This window comes from Lynx canadensis, chromosome A2, assembly GCF_007474595.2.
Source record: "Lynx canadensis isolate LIC74 chromosome A2, mLynCan4.pri.v2, whole genome shotgun sequence".
In the NCBI taxonomy this organism is placed as follows: Eukaryota; Metazoa; Chordata; class Mammalia; order Carnivora; family Felidae; genus Lynx; species Lynx canadensis.
In genome coordinates, this window is record NC_044304.2 from 7521308 (window position 1) to 7537108 (window position 15801).

Here is a 15801-nt window from a genome sequence, read left to right on the forward strand (position 1 = left end):
TCTGCTTTCTTTAAAACCATTTACTTACAAACTTTAATTCAGCAAAGGAAAGTCTGTGAGAGAGGACTGGGGAGACGACACCCCCCTGGAGTGGATGTGGACCCCCCCAAGAGTCCGGGGAGAGAAGCTGGTGGCCCAGCCGGCCAGGGGGAGGGGCCCAGGCTCTCCTCAGGCCCAAAGGTCCTGCTGCTGGGCAAGGGCAGAGCTTATCCGCCTGAAGTTGCTGGACTCCCACTGGGCCCACAGGAGGCCAGGAGGCCAGCTCCAGGTGATCTAGCCTGGGGATGGAGAGGTGGAGCTCATCTTCAACATGGGGGGGTGGGGTGGGGGGAGACAGCAGAGGCTCAGTGAGATGCACAATACCCCACTCCCACAGACTGACAGCAGGACTGGTTTGAGCTGGCAGAGAAAACCCGTCTCCGCACCTAGGCCTGGGCAGGAGGGATGATGAGTTGGTTTGCCAAAACCAAGGCTTTGGCCTTTTACTGTCCCCAGAGTGGGGACTCTGGGTAGAGGGGCCCAATCCCCAGGCCAGAGCCATTTGGTCCTGAGTCAAGCTTCCGGAGCTCGGCATCTAAGAGGCTCTGACCGCAGGGCCTGGGACCCGGCTTTAAGGCATCAGAAGGTGAGGGAACTGTGGCAGGAGGCTGGGGACCCCGAGCTGGAATACAGGCCAGAGTGGGCGGGCAGGGGCAGGGCACATCCATGCCTGCAGCAGACAGGACAGGAAAAGGGCTGAGCCATTTCAAACCGAAAGTGTGGAATGAAGGCCCAGACAGGCTGGACCTTGAAGGAATCAGAGCTGGGGGTCGTCCTGGATTGTTTAAAAAATAATACAAATTAGAAAAGGAAACAAAAGTCAATCGTCAAAGTTAAAAAAGGGGGACAGTCTCTGATCCTCACGGGAGGCCAGGGGAACCTCCAAGGCACTCGAAAGGCCAAGATACAGGAGTGACGAGGCAGGAGAGGACTCCCAGAGAGACAGACACAGGCGGATACAGGGGAGGGGAGAGAGAGCTGGCCAGGGCCCCTCTCTCTTAAGGCTGTAGAGTTTCCGTGCCGGGAGCTGGCCCCCAGACTCCCCCACACTCCTTGGGCTCCGGCTGGTTGGTCAACAAAGTCTTTCAGAGATTTTTCTATTACTGAAAGGGGGAGAGGGAAACACAAACAGAACACCAGAAAACCCAAAAGCAATTCGGTGCAGGCCCTTGAGCATCTGGCGCCGGCCCCTTAGAAAATCCTCTTGCGCTTCAGGTAGGAGTCTGCGTAGTGGCCGCCGAGGCCCTGGGAGTGCTGGCCGACGTAGCTGCCTTCTGGACTGGGCTCGGGCGAGGGCAGCAGGTGGGCAAAGCTGCGTTTCTGGCCACCCAGCGGAGTCTAGAGACAGAGGGGAGGGGGTGGCACGTCAGGGGCCATCTGGGGGCCACCGCTCCCCAGCCCCGCGTGCTCCCGTTGCCCCTCCCCAGCTCCATACCTTCAACAGGTGGCTGTGGCCGTTGGGCCCAGGGCCGAGGCCCAGGAGCCCTTCTCCAGAGCCCAGTGGAGAGGAGCCGACCGCCTGGGAGACATGGGAGAGAGATGGAGTGGGAGAGGAAGCAGCCCCCAGGGCGAAGGCAAGGGGTTTCGGGCTCAAATCCTGCCTCTCCCACTCATTAGCTAGGACACGGGGGGGGGGGGGGGGAGATTACTTCTCTCCTCTGAGCCGGTTTCTTCATCTGTCAACCGGGGCTAACATCACCCACACCGTGGGCTACTGGAGAGGGAGTAAAAGGAGGCCAGGAAGGCTGGGCAATACCAGGTGCGAGCCACACAGGTGTGGGGAGCACAGCCTGTTTCAGGCCGGCCCTGAGCAAAGCTGACCCCTGCTCTGTCACCACCCCAGGCTTGGCCCAGGCACCAAGGGTCACAGGGCCTCCCGCATCCTGCCTGTCCCTGGGGACCTGTCCTCAGCTGGGGAGGCTCCTCACCTTGTTAAGGTGGCTCTGCTTGAGGCCAGCCTGCAGGCCACTGGTGAAGTAGGAAGTGGGCGAGCCCGAATAGAAGTGGGAGAGGGGCCCCCCGCCGCCCCCGCTGCTCCGTTCACCAAAACCACTGGGCGGGGGTGACATCTGCAGAGAGGGGGCCGGGCTGAGTGAGACAGATTATTGAAGAATCCAACCCCTTTTGCAGACCCTCCCAAATGACACTGGGCTTTGTCCCGTGACTAGCTTTGGCCAACAGGAGGGTAGCATGACTGTAAAGGCAGAGGGGCCTGCCTCTGGGAACCTCCTTTCCTCTTGGGAACCCCGGGACCACCACCACACACAGGACAGCATCACAGGGTGGCCTGCTGGAGGATGGGCTCCACGTGCAGCAGCTAAATCGCTGCAGCTGAGGCCTCTGCTGCAAGGTATGTGGCTAAAACCACTGCAGACTGCTGAGCCCCAGCTGTGCTGTCATGTGACTGTCACGTCATGTGACTGCAGAGACCCCCCCCCCCCACACACACACCAGGAAGAATGGTGAGAAAAAATGTTTGCTGTTCTAAGCCACAAAGTGGTGGGGCCGCTTGTTAGGCAGCACAGGCTAACTGATACACCCAGGAGGGGAGATGGACAGGGCAGCTCTTACTTTGTGTCGGCTGGGTCCGTGGGGCCCTAGAGCTGGCTCCCGTGGGTGGGAGAAGAGCCGCCGAGGTCCCACATCCTGAATGAAAGTGGGAGAAGCATGCTGGGTTGGAGTCTGCACCAACCTCACCCCTGGCTGAATCCCACAGCACAGCTGTTACTGGGGAAGTGCCCCCGCCAAGAGGGGGCACGTTCTACTGTGTGGGGGCAACTTCCCACTGCAGGTGGGGCAGCTGCAGTGAGACAGAAAGTGTGCCCCACTGCCAGGAGTGGTGACACCCTGGCCCCAGAGATGGCTGCCGGGAAGGCATGTGGCTCCCATGGACCTAGGTGTTTGGAGTTCTTCAAGGCCGGCGAGGGATCCGGGTTGTGTGAACTCTTCTACATGTCAGCAGTGACGTTTATTTCAGCTGTTAAATTTTTTAAAACCCAACGTGGACCAAACGTAACGTAACACAGGGGTTACACAGGTGGCCAGGCTTCAACGTCTGAGCTAGAGGAGGTTGGAATCATAGAAGGAGCAGCTCTCCAGTGACAGAGACAGGAATCAAGGACGGGAGAGCAGGACAGAGACCGACAAGACACTGATCCTGGTCTCCAAGGGGAAGCGCAGCCTAAAGTCTCTGGGGAGAAATGGACAGACAGGAACCAGGTCTGATGGGCAGAGACAGACAGACAGGAGACTCAGGGCAGGGACAGTGTCTGGCACATTCTTCTCTGTCTCCCTTGTGCTTGCCGGGCAGTCAGTATTAGCGAAATACTCGTTTGGAGAATGACTTGCTATCAAGGGGACAAGGGGCCACGGCAGCGGCCCTCGGGAGGGCAGACCACATGGGAGCTGGGTACTCACCGAGGGGTAGTCGAAACCATAGCTGTCGGGCAGCCCTGGTTCCGGGGGCAGGCGGGAGCTGGCGAGAGGGCTGAGCAGGCGGGACTTGAGCTGGAAGGCTTTGCTGCTGCCACCACCTCCGCCACCGCCTCCGGGGGCTGGGGGGTGAGGCAGGTGGCCCTCAGCTGGGCGGCGGCTTCTCCCTGTGCCTCCCCAGCCCCGAGCCTCCTTACCCGCCAGGTTGCTGGCTGGGAGTAGGCTGTGTAGGTTCAGGTAGGGATTCAGGGGGATCCGGAAGTCCTTTGGGGGTTCCCCCAGCAGCGAGACCTGTAGCAGGAGGGCTGGGTTCGTGAGGGCCCCTGGCAGGCGGCACCTTGCGGCCGGGGAGGCTGGAATGGTACTGGATGTGGGGAGGAGCCTTACCCCAGGGGGCGGTGGCAGAGGCCCACTGTCTTTCTGGAGGCTTCTAAGGCCAGTGCCTCGGAGGCCCACCGGGGCAGGGGGTGGAGTGAGCTGGGCTGCTGGGGGACCCAGGCCTATGGCTTCCCGGTCACCCCCCGAGGGGCCAAGCAGTGGCGGCAGCAGAGGTGGTGGCTTCCCTCGCCGGGGTGGCAGCTCCGGGGGCAGGGCCCCCCCTACAGAGAGAGGGAGGTGTTGGTGTCCAACCACACTAGACCTGTCTTCCCGGGGCCCTGAGCTGGGACAAGGATCAGCAGGTACGTGCTGGGCAATGAACAGACCCCTCTGAGTACATCAACTCCCAGGATGCTCACGGCCACCCTGGGAGGTGGGGGCCCAATGGACGGATGGGACTATTGAGACCCAGAGACAGTAGGTCATTTTCCCAGGCCCAGTGAGGACAGGGGCCTCAGGAAGAGAAAGTGGGAAGGGGCCCAGAAAGATGAGGAGAGGCGGGGGTCTGTGTTACCTGCAGACAGCTCTCCGAGGAGGGGGTTGGCCGGCTGGGCCCCAGGCTGAAGGGTGCCCAGGGGAGAGTCTCCCAGGATCCCAGGCTTCTGGAGACAGAGCACAATCAGCTGGAGATGGGCCAGGGTGGCCCGGGCAGCAGACAGGTGGCGCCCAGGGTCTCAACAGTCACAACACCCAGCACACCCAGAGTGCAGGCCACGGCCGGTCACGGGCAGACGCGCACAGCGTCCCCCAGTGTCTGCGACATCTCAGCCATCACCCATCCAGCTGTCCCATGGGGACGGAGGGCCTCCTGTCTGCCAGGGCCCATCTGAGACCCCGGGGAGCCCCAGGGGGCGTGCACCATATGCTCAACGCGTCAGGGCCTGTCACCCCACACAGGACAGTCCTTCCTAGGCACACTGCCCACACCCAGCCCCCCTGATTATTACGGAAGCACAGTGTCCAACACAGTGTGTGTACCAGCCACGCAAGGGTGAGCCCCTAATTCCCTAATCCCGTCAGTTACTGTCAGACACACCCGTGTCACTGACGTGGCCCTGACAGGTCAGCGGCACGTGTGTCTGTGTGCGGCGGGTCTCCTTGCAGGCGTGTGCGCATGCCTCCCGCGTACGGGTCTCCGCGTACGTGCACCGAGAGTGGTGACGTGGCGTATGTATTTCTATGCGCGGTATACCTATCTGTGTGTGCCTTGGTCTGTACGGGTCTCCCTGTATGCGCGCTGAGGAGGTGGGAGCGAGAGACCGCACTCCTCCCCCGCGAGGCCTGGACTTTCCTCCCTAGACTGAGTCCCTTCCTGAGTCCCGAGCGCCTGCGACAGACCAGGCCACGTACTGAGCCCCACAGACACGACCAGATGTCCCATCACCCCGGCGACGGCAAGCCCCCCGGCAGATGCGAGAAGGGCGTGAGGTGGAGAAACAAGGGCTGGGGAGTCCGTGTGGACGAGGAGGTCCCGGGGGCCCCGGGCCGGGCACGCACTTACCTTCTGACCCTGGGTCTTCAGGGCGAGCTGCAGCAGTGCCGTGGACAGGGCCGGCCCGCTGAGGAGCGGCACGGCTGGAGGTGCGCCCAACAGGCCTGGGGGAGACCGGGAAGTGAAGAGCGGACCACAGACGGAAGCCTTTGCCCCGGTCAGGCGCAACCCGGGGCCCGAAGCTCCCAGAAAGCAACTGACGTGCCCAAAAAAGGGGCCCAGGAAAGGGAGTCTGCTGTGGGGAGGCCGGCCCCTTCCCACCACCCTGCCTCGCTCGCCCCAGTGAGGGGCTCAGGGCACCAGCTCACCCTGGTGACTGCCACTCACCCCAGCCCCTGCTTGTGGGTTCAAGTCCCTTATAGCTCAGATGGGAGAACAGTCTGGGGAGGCTGGGGTTCTGAGCGCGATGGGGACCGCGGCCGCCACTCTGCCCGGCCCCACCTTACCCTGCTTGCCCCCCGCGTTGCCATGGAGCAGGGGGTTCAGCAGCAGCTGGAGGGAGGCGGAGGGCCCCAGGTTGTTGAGCAGCTGCAGGATGTTGGGCTCGGGCAGGAGCCCTTTGCCCCGGTTGAGGGCCTGCAGAGAGAAATAGAAGAGCGGCTCAGGGCGCCACCCGGCCACGGGGAGGCCGGCTCGCCCCTCCCTCTCACCCCCAGAGCCCAGCTGGCACCCTGACTTTCCCAGAGAGGAGGGCTCGCCCCCCGGGGGCACCCGTCCCAGGCACACACTCACCGTGGCCTGGGCGGCGATGAGCGCAGCCAGCATGCTGCGGCCAGGGGGCCCCGGGGCACAGAAGGAGACTCGCAGGTGGCTGCCCCCCAGCGCCAGGCCGTCCGCCCGCTGCTGCGCCTCTTCAGCCTTCTCCGCCGTCTCGTACTCCAGCACGGCGAAGCCCTTCAGCTGCCCGTCCTGCCCATATGCCAGCTGGCGGGGCGTGGGGCGGGGGGAGGCAGACGTGAGCACCCGAGTGACGGTGGCCACCCTCACGCGGAGTGACCACGGCGACCAGACCCGGATCATGACAGCGAACTCCCCAGAGGGGGTGGGTTCTTGGTCCTACCCTCTTCCGAACCCTGCTCCCGCACTGGCTCATGGAATCTTCTCAATGGCCCTAGGAGGCCGCACCCTACCCACTTTTCAGAGGAGACAACTGAGGTTCAAATAGGTCGACGTGCCCAAGGTCGCACAGCTGGTGGGAGGGCAAAGCTGGGACCTGGCCTCGCATGGGTCAAGCCCCCTGGGCCTCTCGTCAGCGCCACTTGGGGGCCCCGATGGGGGCTGCCAAGCACAGGCAGCCTCGGGGAGGCAGGATGGCACGCTCGGGTTATAGAGCTGGGAAGAGGACGCGCCGGCAGGAGACGAGGTGGGTGGCTGCGAAGCGCTGCTCAACCACGAGCCTCAGGCTGAAGACACGGCAGCCGGGACCGGGAAGGACACACAGCCTGGGGGTGAGGCAGGTGGCTCCAAGCTCGGGTTCCAGGCTGGCAGGGCCGGGAGGGAGGGAGACCCCACCACCTCCCTTGACGGCGGCTCTTTGGTACTTCAGGCCCACCGCCCCCGATCCAGACCCTGGGGCCAGATGTGTTCCAGGATCAACGCTGTTTGGGAGAAAGAAGGATGCGGCCCGCGCTGCGTATCACGTATCTACTCCCCCAGTGGGGTCGAGGCTCCCATGAATCAGACACACAGATAACTCTGCAGCAAGGCACAAAGATAAAGGCCACAGATGGCCCCTTGTCAGGTCAGAGCCTGTCACCAACTCAGGGAGCAAACCTCTGGGTTTTCAGGGCATTGTGGGTGCCGGAATCGTGGGCTGGTGGTGTCCCAGAGCAAGCAGATACTGGAAGGACACCCAGTGGGACCTTGCACGGCCATGGGCTGGGTGCTGCAGGAGCTGTTTCACCACATCGCAGAGGCAGGCACTGTCAGCATGCCCACTTAGCAGGTGAGGAAACTGAGGCTCAGAGAAGGGCAGTCCTTTTGCTCAGGCCACAGAGCTGGAGCCGGCATCAGATGAGGCCAGGCTGATGGCCTTAAGGAGACTACCCGCCTCACTGTGGCTATGGCGGTCTCAAGAACCAATGATGCTCAGGGCGCCTGGGGGGCTCAGTCAGTTAAGCGTCCTACTCTTGGTTTCAGCTTAGGTCATGATCTCACGGTTCATGAGTTCGAGCCCCGCGTCGGGCTCTGTGCTGACAGCTCGGAGCCTGGAGCTTGCTTCAGATTCTGTGTCTCCCTCTCTCTTTCAACCCCTCTCCCGCTCATGCTCTGTCTCTCTCTCTCAAAAATGAATAAACATAAAAAAAAATAATAATTAAAAAAAAAAGATATTTAAGAACCAATGGTGCTGGGGTCCCTGGATGGCTCAGTCGGTTAAGTGTCCGATTTCGGCTCAGGTCATGATCTCCCGGTTTGTGGGTTCGAGCCCCGCGTCGGGCTGTGTGCTGACAGCTCAGAGCCTGGGGCCTGCTCTGGATTCTGTGTCTCCCTCTCTCTCTCTGCCCCTCTGCTGCTCATGCTCTCTCTCTCTCAAAAATAAGTAAACATTAAAAAAAAAGAGCCAACAATGCTCCTCCTGGTCCCCAGTGATGCACAGTGTGGTTTGGAACCAAGACAATGTCCATCCACAGAGGACGGCAGAACCCACGAAATGGAAAATATCGCAGCCTCAACAGGAATGAGAAAGCTCTCATGCCTAAACACGAAAATGTGTCCAAGAAAGCGTGTAAGAACCAAACCAAAGCAGCCATGGCAGTATCTGGGTCAGGGAAAGGGGAACGCAAGGGCATATGAACATCTGCTTGAAATGCGTGATAAAATCACCCTGGAAGGAGACACAACAAACTGGTTTGAGCAGGGGCTGCAGGCAAAGGCGCTGTGGGGCCGGAGGGAGCCTTTGCCAGTGACCTTTCTGGACGTGCCGAGTTTCAAAACAAGACTGGACTGCCCATTCACAAAAAAAAAAAATAAAACGGGAAAGGCTTCTTACAACACCCAAGGTCTTACGATACGTGCTCTATTCATGTCTATGGCATCAGCATATCAGATGTGATGTAAATTGGCCTGTGAGCTACGGGATTTCCTTTCAACATCTCGGTTATGTTGAAAATGACACTCCCCGGGAGGACAGCAAACTCCCAGTTCAGCATCCAGCCTTCCTGGGAGGTGAGGGTGACCACCTTAAGAATGTGGGCTCCCCATACCCCCCAGGGTCAGCTGACTGACCTTGACTCCCAGCCCACCTTACTGGCAGGCATATCACTGCACATGCCCATCCCTGGGCCTTGTTTTCTTCATCTGCAAGGTGGGGCCAGCAAACGAACCCAGCCCAAAGGGTGGTTGTGGGGATTCAAAAAGCTGCTCCACGGTGACAGAGAAAGGTCGTGCCCTAGGTGTGCATCTGCTCAGTGCCTGCACAGGGTGGCTCCAGCCATCAGCCCATCTCGACTGAGCACTCCACCTTCACCTCTGACCAAGGCCCAGATGCACACCTTCTCACGACATGCCCTGTCTCACAGATGAATAGAGAGAGGGGTCAGAGGGCAACCAAGGCTTCGTGGCTCCCACCTAGGGAGATTAAGGCTCCAACTGCAACGTGCCTGACACCTGGGCCTGTCCTCCATTCAACCAGGACACCTACTGTAAGTGGAAGAAGGAACAAACAGCCAGTCACAACAACCCAATCACAAAACACTGTCAGCCCCATTTCCGGATGGGGAACCTGAGGCTCAGAGTGAGAACTTGGTGGTGGTCGTGGCCCTGCTGTCCTACCTCCAAGAGAGGATGTCGCTGTCAAGCTAAGTCATCTGTCCTGAGCCCCACCAGAGAGCCTAGCACACGGCAGGAGGCCTACCCAGGGACAAGCACACAGCAGATCCCCAACGGAAAGCAGCAGCATGACCAAACGCAAAGGGAGCAAGGAGAGGGGTTCCTAAGATGTCGGGGTCCCCAGGCCCAACACTCCCTTTACACAAGGGAAACAGGACGCACCCGGGCCACAGAACCGGGGTCAGAGCCATATACCAGCCTCCACCACGCCGGCCTGGGGCTCTGGAGCCAGGCCACGGCACTCCGATCCCGGCCCTGCCATGCCCTGGCTGTCCAGCCCTCGGCAAGGCGCTTGAATTCTTTGCGCCCCCTGAAAATGGGGATATCACCTGCTTCTCTGGGCTGTATTAGGATGAGGGGATTCCAAGGAATGTGCTCGGTGGGTGCTGAAGGAATGTCCCTGCTGGGGGTCTGCGGGCGAGACTATCTGCCGGCTGAGAACCGGGCCTGGCCCGTTCTCCCCACACTGTGCCTGTCCCGGGGCTCGTGCCGCACACACAGAAGCGCATGACAAATGTGACTCGAATGAACCAGAGACCATTTGGCCAACGTGATGTGTGAGTATCGACTCCTTTCTTGCGGAGGAGGGAAACCAAGACTCAGAGTGAGTGAGTGACTGCCCAGAGCCACAGAGCACGGCTGGAATCCAACCAAACCCAACTTCCTGACCTCAAGGCTTACATGGACCGTGGGCTTCTCTTGAGCCGCCTCCTTCGTGCCAGGCCTGGGAGCCAGCAGGCACTCGACAAACCTGATCAACACGAGAGCGAGAGGCGAGCGAGCCTCGCACTGAGCTTTCACCAAGGTGGTCTCACCTGCGTGTTATACGGAGGACCGAGGCCACCGAGATTAAGCAAGTCGCTAAAGGGTTCACAGGGATTTGAACCCCAGCCATCTGGCTCCTAGCTGGGCTGTCACCCCCTATACCACGTGGCTTTTCAAACAAGAATCCCATTCAAAGTGGCACTGCCGCTGTCTTACTAAAAGGGACCCGGGAGATTAGGAAAGGCAGGTGACTTCAAAGGGCCCCTCTGAGGTGCGCTGGCCCCTGCACTGGGCGCAGGGCTCACCTGGCAGAAGGTGGGCGTGTGGACCGCCGACAGCGCCCGACGCAGGGCGTCCACGTCGCTGAAGCCGGGGGGCAGGCGGTCAACACAGAGGCAGCGGGAGTGGAGCAGGACGGGCGTCAGCTGCCCCGCGTCTGTCCAGTGCACGTAGAGGGTGCGCGGGCCCAGCGGCTTGCCCAGCAGGTCCGACTTGGCACGGGCGGCCGAGTCCTTCTTCATGTACTCGGCGAAGCCGTAGCCCTTGGAGTGGCCGGTGCGCTCGCTGTAGACCAGAAAGCAGCGCTCCAGGCTGCCGAAGGGCCGCACCAGCTCCTCGAACTGCTGCTGGGTGAAGCTGGGGGGCAGGTTGGCCACGCACAGCAGGGCGTCCGTGGGCTGCAGCTGCACCGACAGCTCCCGCTCCCGCAGGCGGCTCTGGTGGAAGGCGCTGATGGCAGCCTCGGCCTGCTCCCCGTTCAGCAGGGTCACGAAGGCTGCAGCGGGAGGGGGAGGAGGGCGGGGGTCAGCGGAGGCCGACCCTTCGCCCCGGGGCCGCCCGCCACCTCCCTTGAAGCCTCCTCGTGTGACTGTGGGGTATCCAACAACCGGGACATTTCAGGCACCAGCCGGATGGGACGGTTGCCAGCCTTAACGACTGCTACAGGCGTCTCCTGCCTCCGTGAGGCCTGCTTCCTGCCCCTCGTCTGCGCTCCCAACCCACAGCAGTGCTCGCCTACTGCGGGCCTGGCTGGGTCCTAAAAACTTGCTAACTCAGGTGACGCACGGGAGTGCTTAAGCATGTGGTCGCTGGGGCCGGGGTTTCCGCTCCAGCCCCTGAATGGCTCTGGGGTCTCCGTGTCTTCACGTGAAATAAGAATAACGTACTCCTGCCCGCCACCGTCTCGCCAGCAAGAAAAGAGGCCCAGAGCAGCGCCTCCTGCCCGAGTGAAGGAGTCCGGACTTGAACCCAGGCAGGCAGACCCCAGAACCCTGCTCTGCACCCCTCCCTCACCACCTTTCCAGGCCACCAACACCTCTTGAATCCAGGCCCCTGTCACTCGCCACAGCCTCAGCCCCCACTGCCACTCCTGGTTTGCTCTCTCCACCCGGCAGCCACAGGGAACTTTTCAAAAGGATAATCAGATAATGCCACGCCGGTGCCCAGGGGTGTCTCACTGCAGGGGCCAGTGGCTCCTGCGTGGCCTGGCCCACTGGCCTTGCTGGCCCTCTCCCACCTCTTGCTGCTACTTCCTGGACTGTGCCACGCACACTCTGCCTCGGGCCTTTGCACCGGCTTTTCCCTGAGCGTGGAACACTGACCTCCAGGATTCTTCACCTGGTTAACTCCAACCCACCGTACAGTCGGCCTGCAAACATCACTTCCCCCACAAAGCCTACCCTGACTGTTCCTGTTTCAGATCCCAGCTCTGTGCTCTCGCAGGGCTCTGCGGTTTCTGGTCCAATGGTCATTTCACCTCCACGTTTGCAGCGGTTTGAATAACAGCCTTTTTCACAGACTAGACTGTCTCCATTTGGTTAACAGCTATGTACCCAGTGCCCAGCACAGGACATTCAACACTCATTGTTGGAAGACTTTATGAGTGAAAGTGTCATTTAACTTCTGGATCCTCAATGCCTCGCACATCCTCATATTAGATGCCCAGTAAATACTTCTGACTCATTGCCCCTGTCAATATTTTACTAAGCACCTACTAGGTGTCAGGCTTTTTAGGTATTCTAGTGTGTTTGGCCTCATGAATAACTCAAGCAGGTCATGCCCAATCTGCTGGTGAGAAAACTGCGGCTCAGGAGGGTACATCACTGGCCTGTGGCCACAGGGTGAGGATAGACCGGAACTTGAACCCAGGTCTATTAGTCTCCAGGGCCCAAGATCTTAACTACTCTAGGCTGCAAGGTGAGTCTCGAGGGGTTACTTGTCCTCAGCTACTTCTCACCCATCTTATAGATTGCAAGAAAAGGCCCTGGAAGGTTTAAGGCAGAGACATCCACAGAGAGCTTCCCATGCAAGGGGTGGGGGTGGGGGTGGGGGTGTGCCAAGGCTGACAAGACCCATCTTTGTTCTCAGGGAACCAACCACTCGGTGTGGGAGGCAGGTGAGTGAGAAAGTGACAATGGTCCAGGGTGACAGTGCCATGACAGGTGTGGTGTTCAGGGCACTGTGAAGATGGCAGAAGGGACAGCTAAGAACACTGGGAGAGGGTGGGGAACCTGGGTGGTTCAGGTCAGTTGGGCATCTGACGTTGGCTCAGGTCATGATCTCACGACTCGTGGGTTCAAGCCCCTCGTCAGGCTCTGTGTTGACAGCTCAGAGCCTGGAGCCTGCTTCAGATTCTGTCTCCCTCTCTCTCTGTCCCTCCCCCACTCACACTCTGTCTCTCTCTCTCAAAAATAAATAAACATTAAAAAAAAAAAAAAAGAACACTGGGAGAGGGAAAAGCCTGGAACCTTATGGGTGCCCGAGGTGCTGGTGAGGCTGGGGCACATCCCTGCAAGGCAGAGTCAGGAGAAGGCTCTCGGAGAGTTTTGGAGAGAGAAGAATAATCAAGGTTAGGACCAGATTGGATCAGATTTGCAACTAGATCAGAGCTGGCTACTGGGGGAGGACAAGCAGGGGCTTGAAGTCGAGGCAGAGAGGCCAGCGGGAAGCTGCCAGTTTGGAAGAGATGGAGAAGGTACGGATCAGAAGGAAGCTGAGGGATGGAAGGGCACCGACTGTTCTGGAGGGCTTGAAGGAGAAGACCAGACAGGCCTGGGTGACTGGCTGGCTGGGGGGATGGGCACGGGAAGTGGGGAGCCCAATGCCCAGGTTGGGCAGCCCAGGGGAGGAACACCAAAGCTGCCCCACAGTGGGTACCCAGGATGAAAGACAGACTGGGACAACAGTCTGTCCTGCCCTGACCTAGGGGACAATGTTGGGCCTGAAGTTCAAGAGAGGAAGCACTGGGCCTGGACCCTCCCAGCTTGAGGGACTGTCACCTCCTGCCACTAGCCCAACCCACACGCCCCACAAACCTGTCCCTTTGTATTTGTCCACAAAACAGTACTTGAGCTCATAGTCGCTGAGCAGGTCGTGCACTTCCTGCGGAGAAAGAAGCCAAAGGATACGGAGTCACCAGGGGCTGAAGGGAGCCACCCAGTGCCACCTCCACATGGACCAGCTAAGAAGGCAGATCAATTACCAGACCCGTTTTACAAAGGAGGAAACAGGCTCAAAGCAGTTACTTGTCCAAGGACGCTGAGGCCACTCCTGGCAGAGTTGGGATGCAGAGCCTAGCTGCAGACTCCAAGCTTTGAACTAACACAACACACCGAAGAGTAAGCTGGGTCTGAGTTCAAGACCCAGCTCTGCGGTATGCCCCTTAGGGAAATAATTTCAACCCATGTGAACTTCAGTTTGCAAGTCTGACTCTTTCCGACAACCGGACAAATTACGCATTAGCCCATTTTGTAGATGAAAAAAAAACTGAGGCTCAGAGAGGCGAAGGAACATGTCCAAAGTCATGCAGTTGGTCAGGGCAGCAGAGGGAATGCCACCCAGGGGTACCTGACTGGGGACCCTGTGTGCTTAATAAGCCCACACTGCATGGCTTCACCTGCCTCCCAATTCCCTCGGGCTGACAGGGCTGGCCTTCTTGCAAACCAACGTTGAGGGCAAGCTCTGAGCCAGCTAATGCCAGACACACTGTGCACCCCGCGGGAGATAAAGTGTTCTCACCGGAGAGACGGTAAGCACTAGGAGGACCGGCTCTAGAAAAAAACTAGACCATGCTTAGTGGCACCTGACCTAGGTCTGTCGCCAAGTCACACCCCTTCCCTTCTGGGACTCCACCAGCCATGTGCCTACCTACGGGCACGGAGAGTCAGTGGCAGATGTGCGGGTGGGTCAGAGAGCAGAGATTTTTCAGCAGCAGGGAGAAGGAACCCATCCCACTGCGGCGCGGCAGGGCAGGGCCGACTAGATGCAATCTCCTTGGGTCCAAAGAGCACTGGGAAGCCCTGCCCCATGTAGGCCCCAAAAGAAGGGCACCTCGGGCCAGATTAGTGTGAGGTGGGGGGCAAAGAACAGTGCCCCCCCCCTTTCCTGCAGGTCTTTGAGCTGGGGACAGGAGTCTCTATTTTTCCAAATTAATCCAGGGGCTTTGGGGAAGAAAAGACCCCAGAAACTACTACAACTTCCGGATCTCTCAGAGGAGTCGATAAACGCGTGCTACGGAAAGGCTTACTCTAGCCAACCCTGAAACTTCTGGATACGAGGTCCCGCCACCCCAAGGTAGAGGGGGTGGGGAAAAACACAATGAGAGGAAGGACCAACTGCCATCCCTACTTCCACGGCCCCACTATAGCAGCCCATTCACAATTCCCAACAAGGCCAAAGTTGCCCGCCCCCTTCCATTCCCTGTCCCCTGAGATAACTTGGTTTCGTCCAAGCCCGTGGTCGCCCCTAGCAACGTCCTCCCTCACTCCAAAGTTGGTTTCTCCTTCCATCACCGCCCCCCCATCCTGCTCTTGGTTTCTCCCGAACCCGCACAGATCCCGCGCTTGGACTCTCCCGCCGACGCCCCTCAACGGAGCCCAGTGTTGGTGTCGCCCGGTTCCCCCCGCGCACGCGCACGGTGGTATTTCCCGCCACGCTCCCCCCCCCCCCCATACCTGGTTGGTCACGTCCCCCGGGAGGCCCCGGATCAGTATCTTGCGGCGGTTACGGAACTGGCGCTCGGTATGTTCTAGGCGTTTCTGGATCTCCTCTGGATCTAGCGGCGGCAGTTCTTCTTCGGGTGCCCGGCGCTCCGCGACATCGTCAGCTTCAACCTCGGCCCCAGTCTCCGGGCTCAGCGGGGGCCGGTGAGTAACGGACACGTCGGCCGCCATCTTGGGAAACCCGGCGCCTTCTGGGACCAGCGAGCCTGGGCGGAGCGGCATAGAGCGGCAACGAGGGCGCGCCCTCCGATTGGCCAGGAGAAGCCCCACCTCCTTTTCCACCCCCTCGGCCCATTGGCTAAGGCCCAGCCCGCCTCTCAAGAGTTCAAGCCGCTTCTGGGCGCCACAGGCCCCACCCCTTTCTGCCAATAAGTTGTCACTCAAAGAGGGGCGCCTGGGTGGCTTAGTCGGTTAGGCATCCGACTTCCGCTCAGGCCATGATCTGACAGTCCGTGAGTTCGAGCCCCGCGTTGGGCTCTGTGCTGACAGCTCAGAGCCTGGAGCCTGCTTCGGATTCTGTGTCTCCTTCTCTCTCTGCCCCTCCCCTGTTCATGCTCTGTCTCTCTCTGTCTCAAAAATAAATGTAAAAAATTAAAAGAAATTTGGGGTGCCTGCATGGCTTAGTCGGTTGAGCATCCGACTTCGGCCTAGGTCATGATCTTGCAATTTGCAGTTTGTGAGCTCGAGCCCCATGTCAGGCTCTGTGCTGACAGCTTGGAGCCTGGAGCCTGCTTCAGATTCTGTGTCTCCCTCTCTGCTCCTCCCCTATTCACGCTGTCTCTCTCTGTCTCTCAAAAATATATAAATGTAATAAAAAAAAAAAAGATTAAAAAAAAGTTGTCACTCAAAGGACGCAAAGCACAGTGG

At 59.6% G+C, this 15801-nt stretch overlaps 1 protein-coding gene across 2 annotated transcripts; it reads right to left on the reverse strand.

Annotated features, from left to right (window-relative positions):
• Positions 1-9: 9 nt before the first annotated feature.
• RAVER1 (ribonucleoprotein, PTB binding 1) lies at positions 10-15339 on the reverse strand. Of its 2 annotated transcripts, XM_030300025.1 has the most exons (14): positions 14887-15339; positions 13249-13315; positions 10240-10709; positions 6074-6265; positions 5788-5917; positions 5351-5445; positions 4364-4451; positions 3859-4070; positions 3669-3762; positions 3457-3593; positions 2611-2685; positions 1968-2108; positions 1475-1558; positions 10-1377 (listed from the first exon to the last, which is right to left on the reverse strand). In XM_030300025.1, the coding sequence occupies exons 1-14, from the start codon at positions 15154-15156 to the stop codon at positions 1231-1233; spliced, it is 2202 nt and encodes a 733-aa protein (XP_030155885.1). In that variant the 5' UTR covers positions 15157-15339; the 3' UTR covers positions 10-1230. The 2 variants fall into 2 exon arrangements, with proteins under 2 accessions (XP_030155885.1, XP_030155880.1); XM_030300020.1 differs by having other exon boundaries at positions 3457-3762; positions 14887-15337.
• Between the last annotated feature and the right edge of the window lie 462 nt (positions 15340-15801).

Coding starts and splice junctions, on each gene's coding strand:
- RAVER1 (XM_030300020.1), bottom strand. CDS start 15,156: ATGCCGCTCCGCCCAGGCTCGCTGGTCCCAGAAGGCGCCGGGTTTCCC. Junction 6,266..10,239: donor ACACGCCCACCTTCTGCCAG/GTGAGCCCTGCG, acceptor ACGCCCCGCCAG/CTGGCATATGGGCAGGACGG. Junction 5,446..5,787: donor CAACGCGGGGGGCAAGCAGG/GTAAGGTGGGGC, acceptor GGTCTCCCCCAG/GCCTGTTGGGCGCACCTCCA.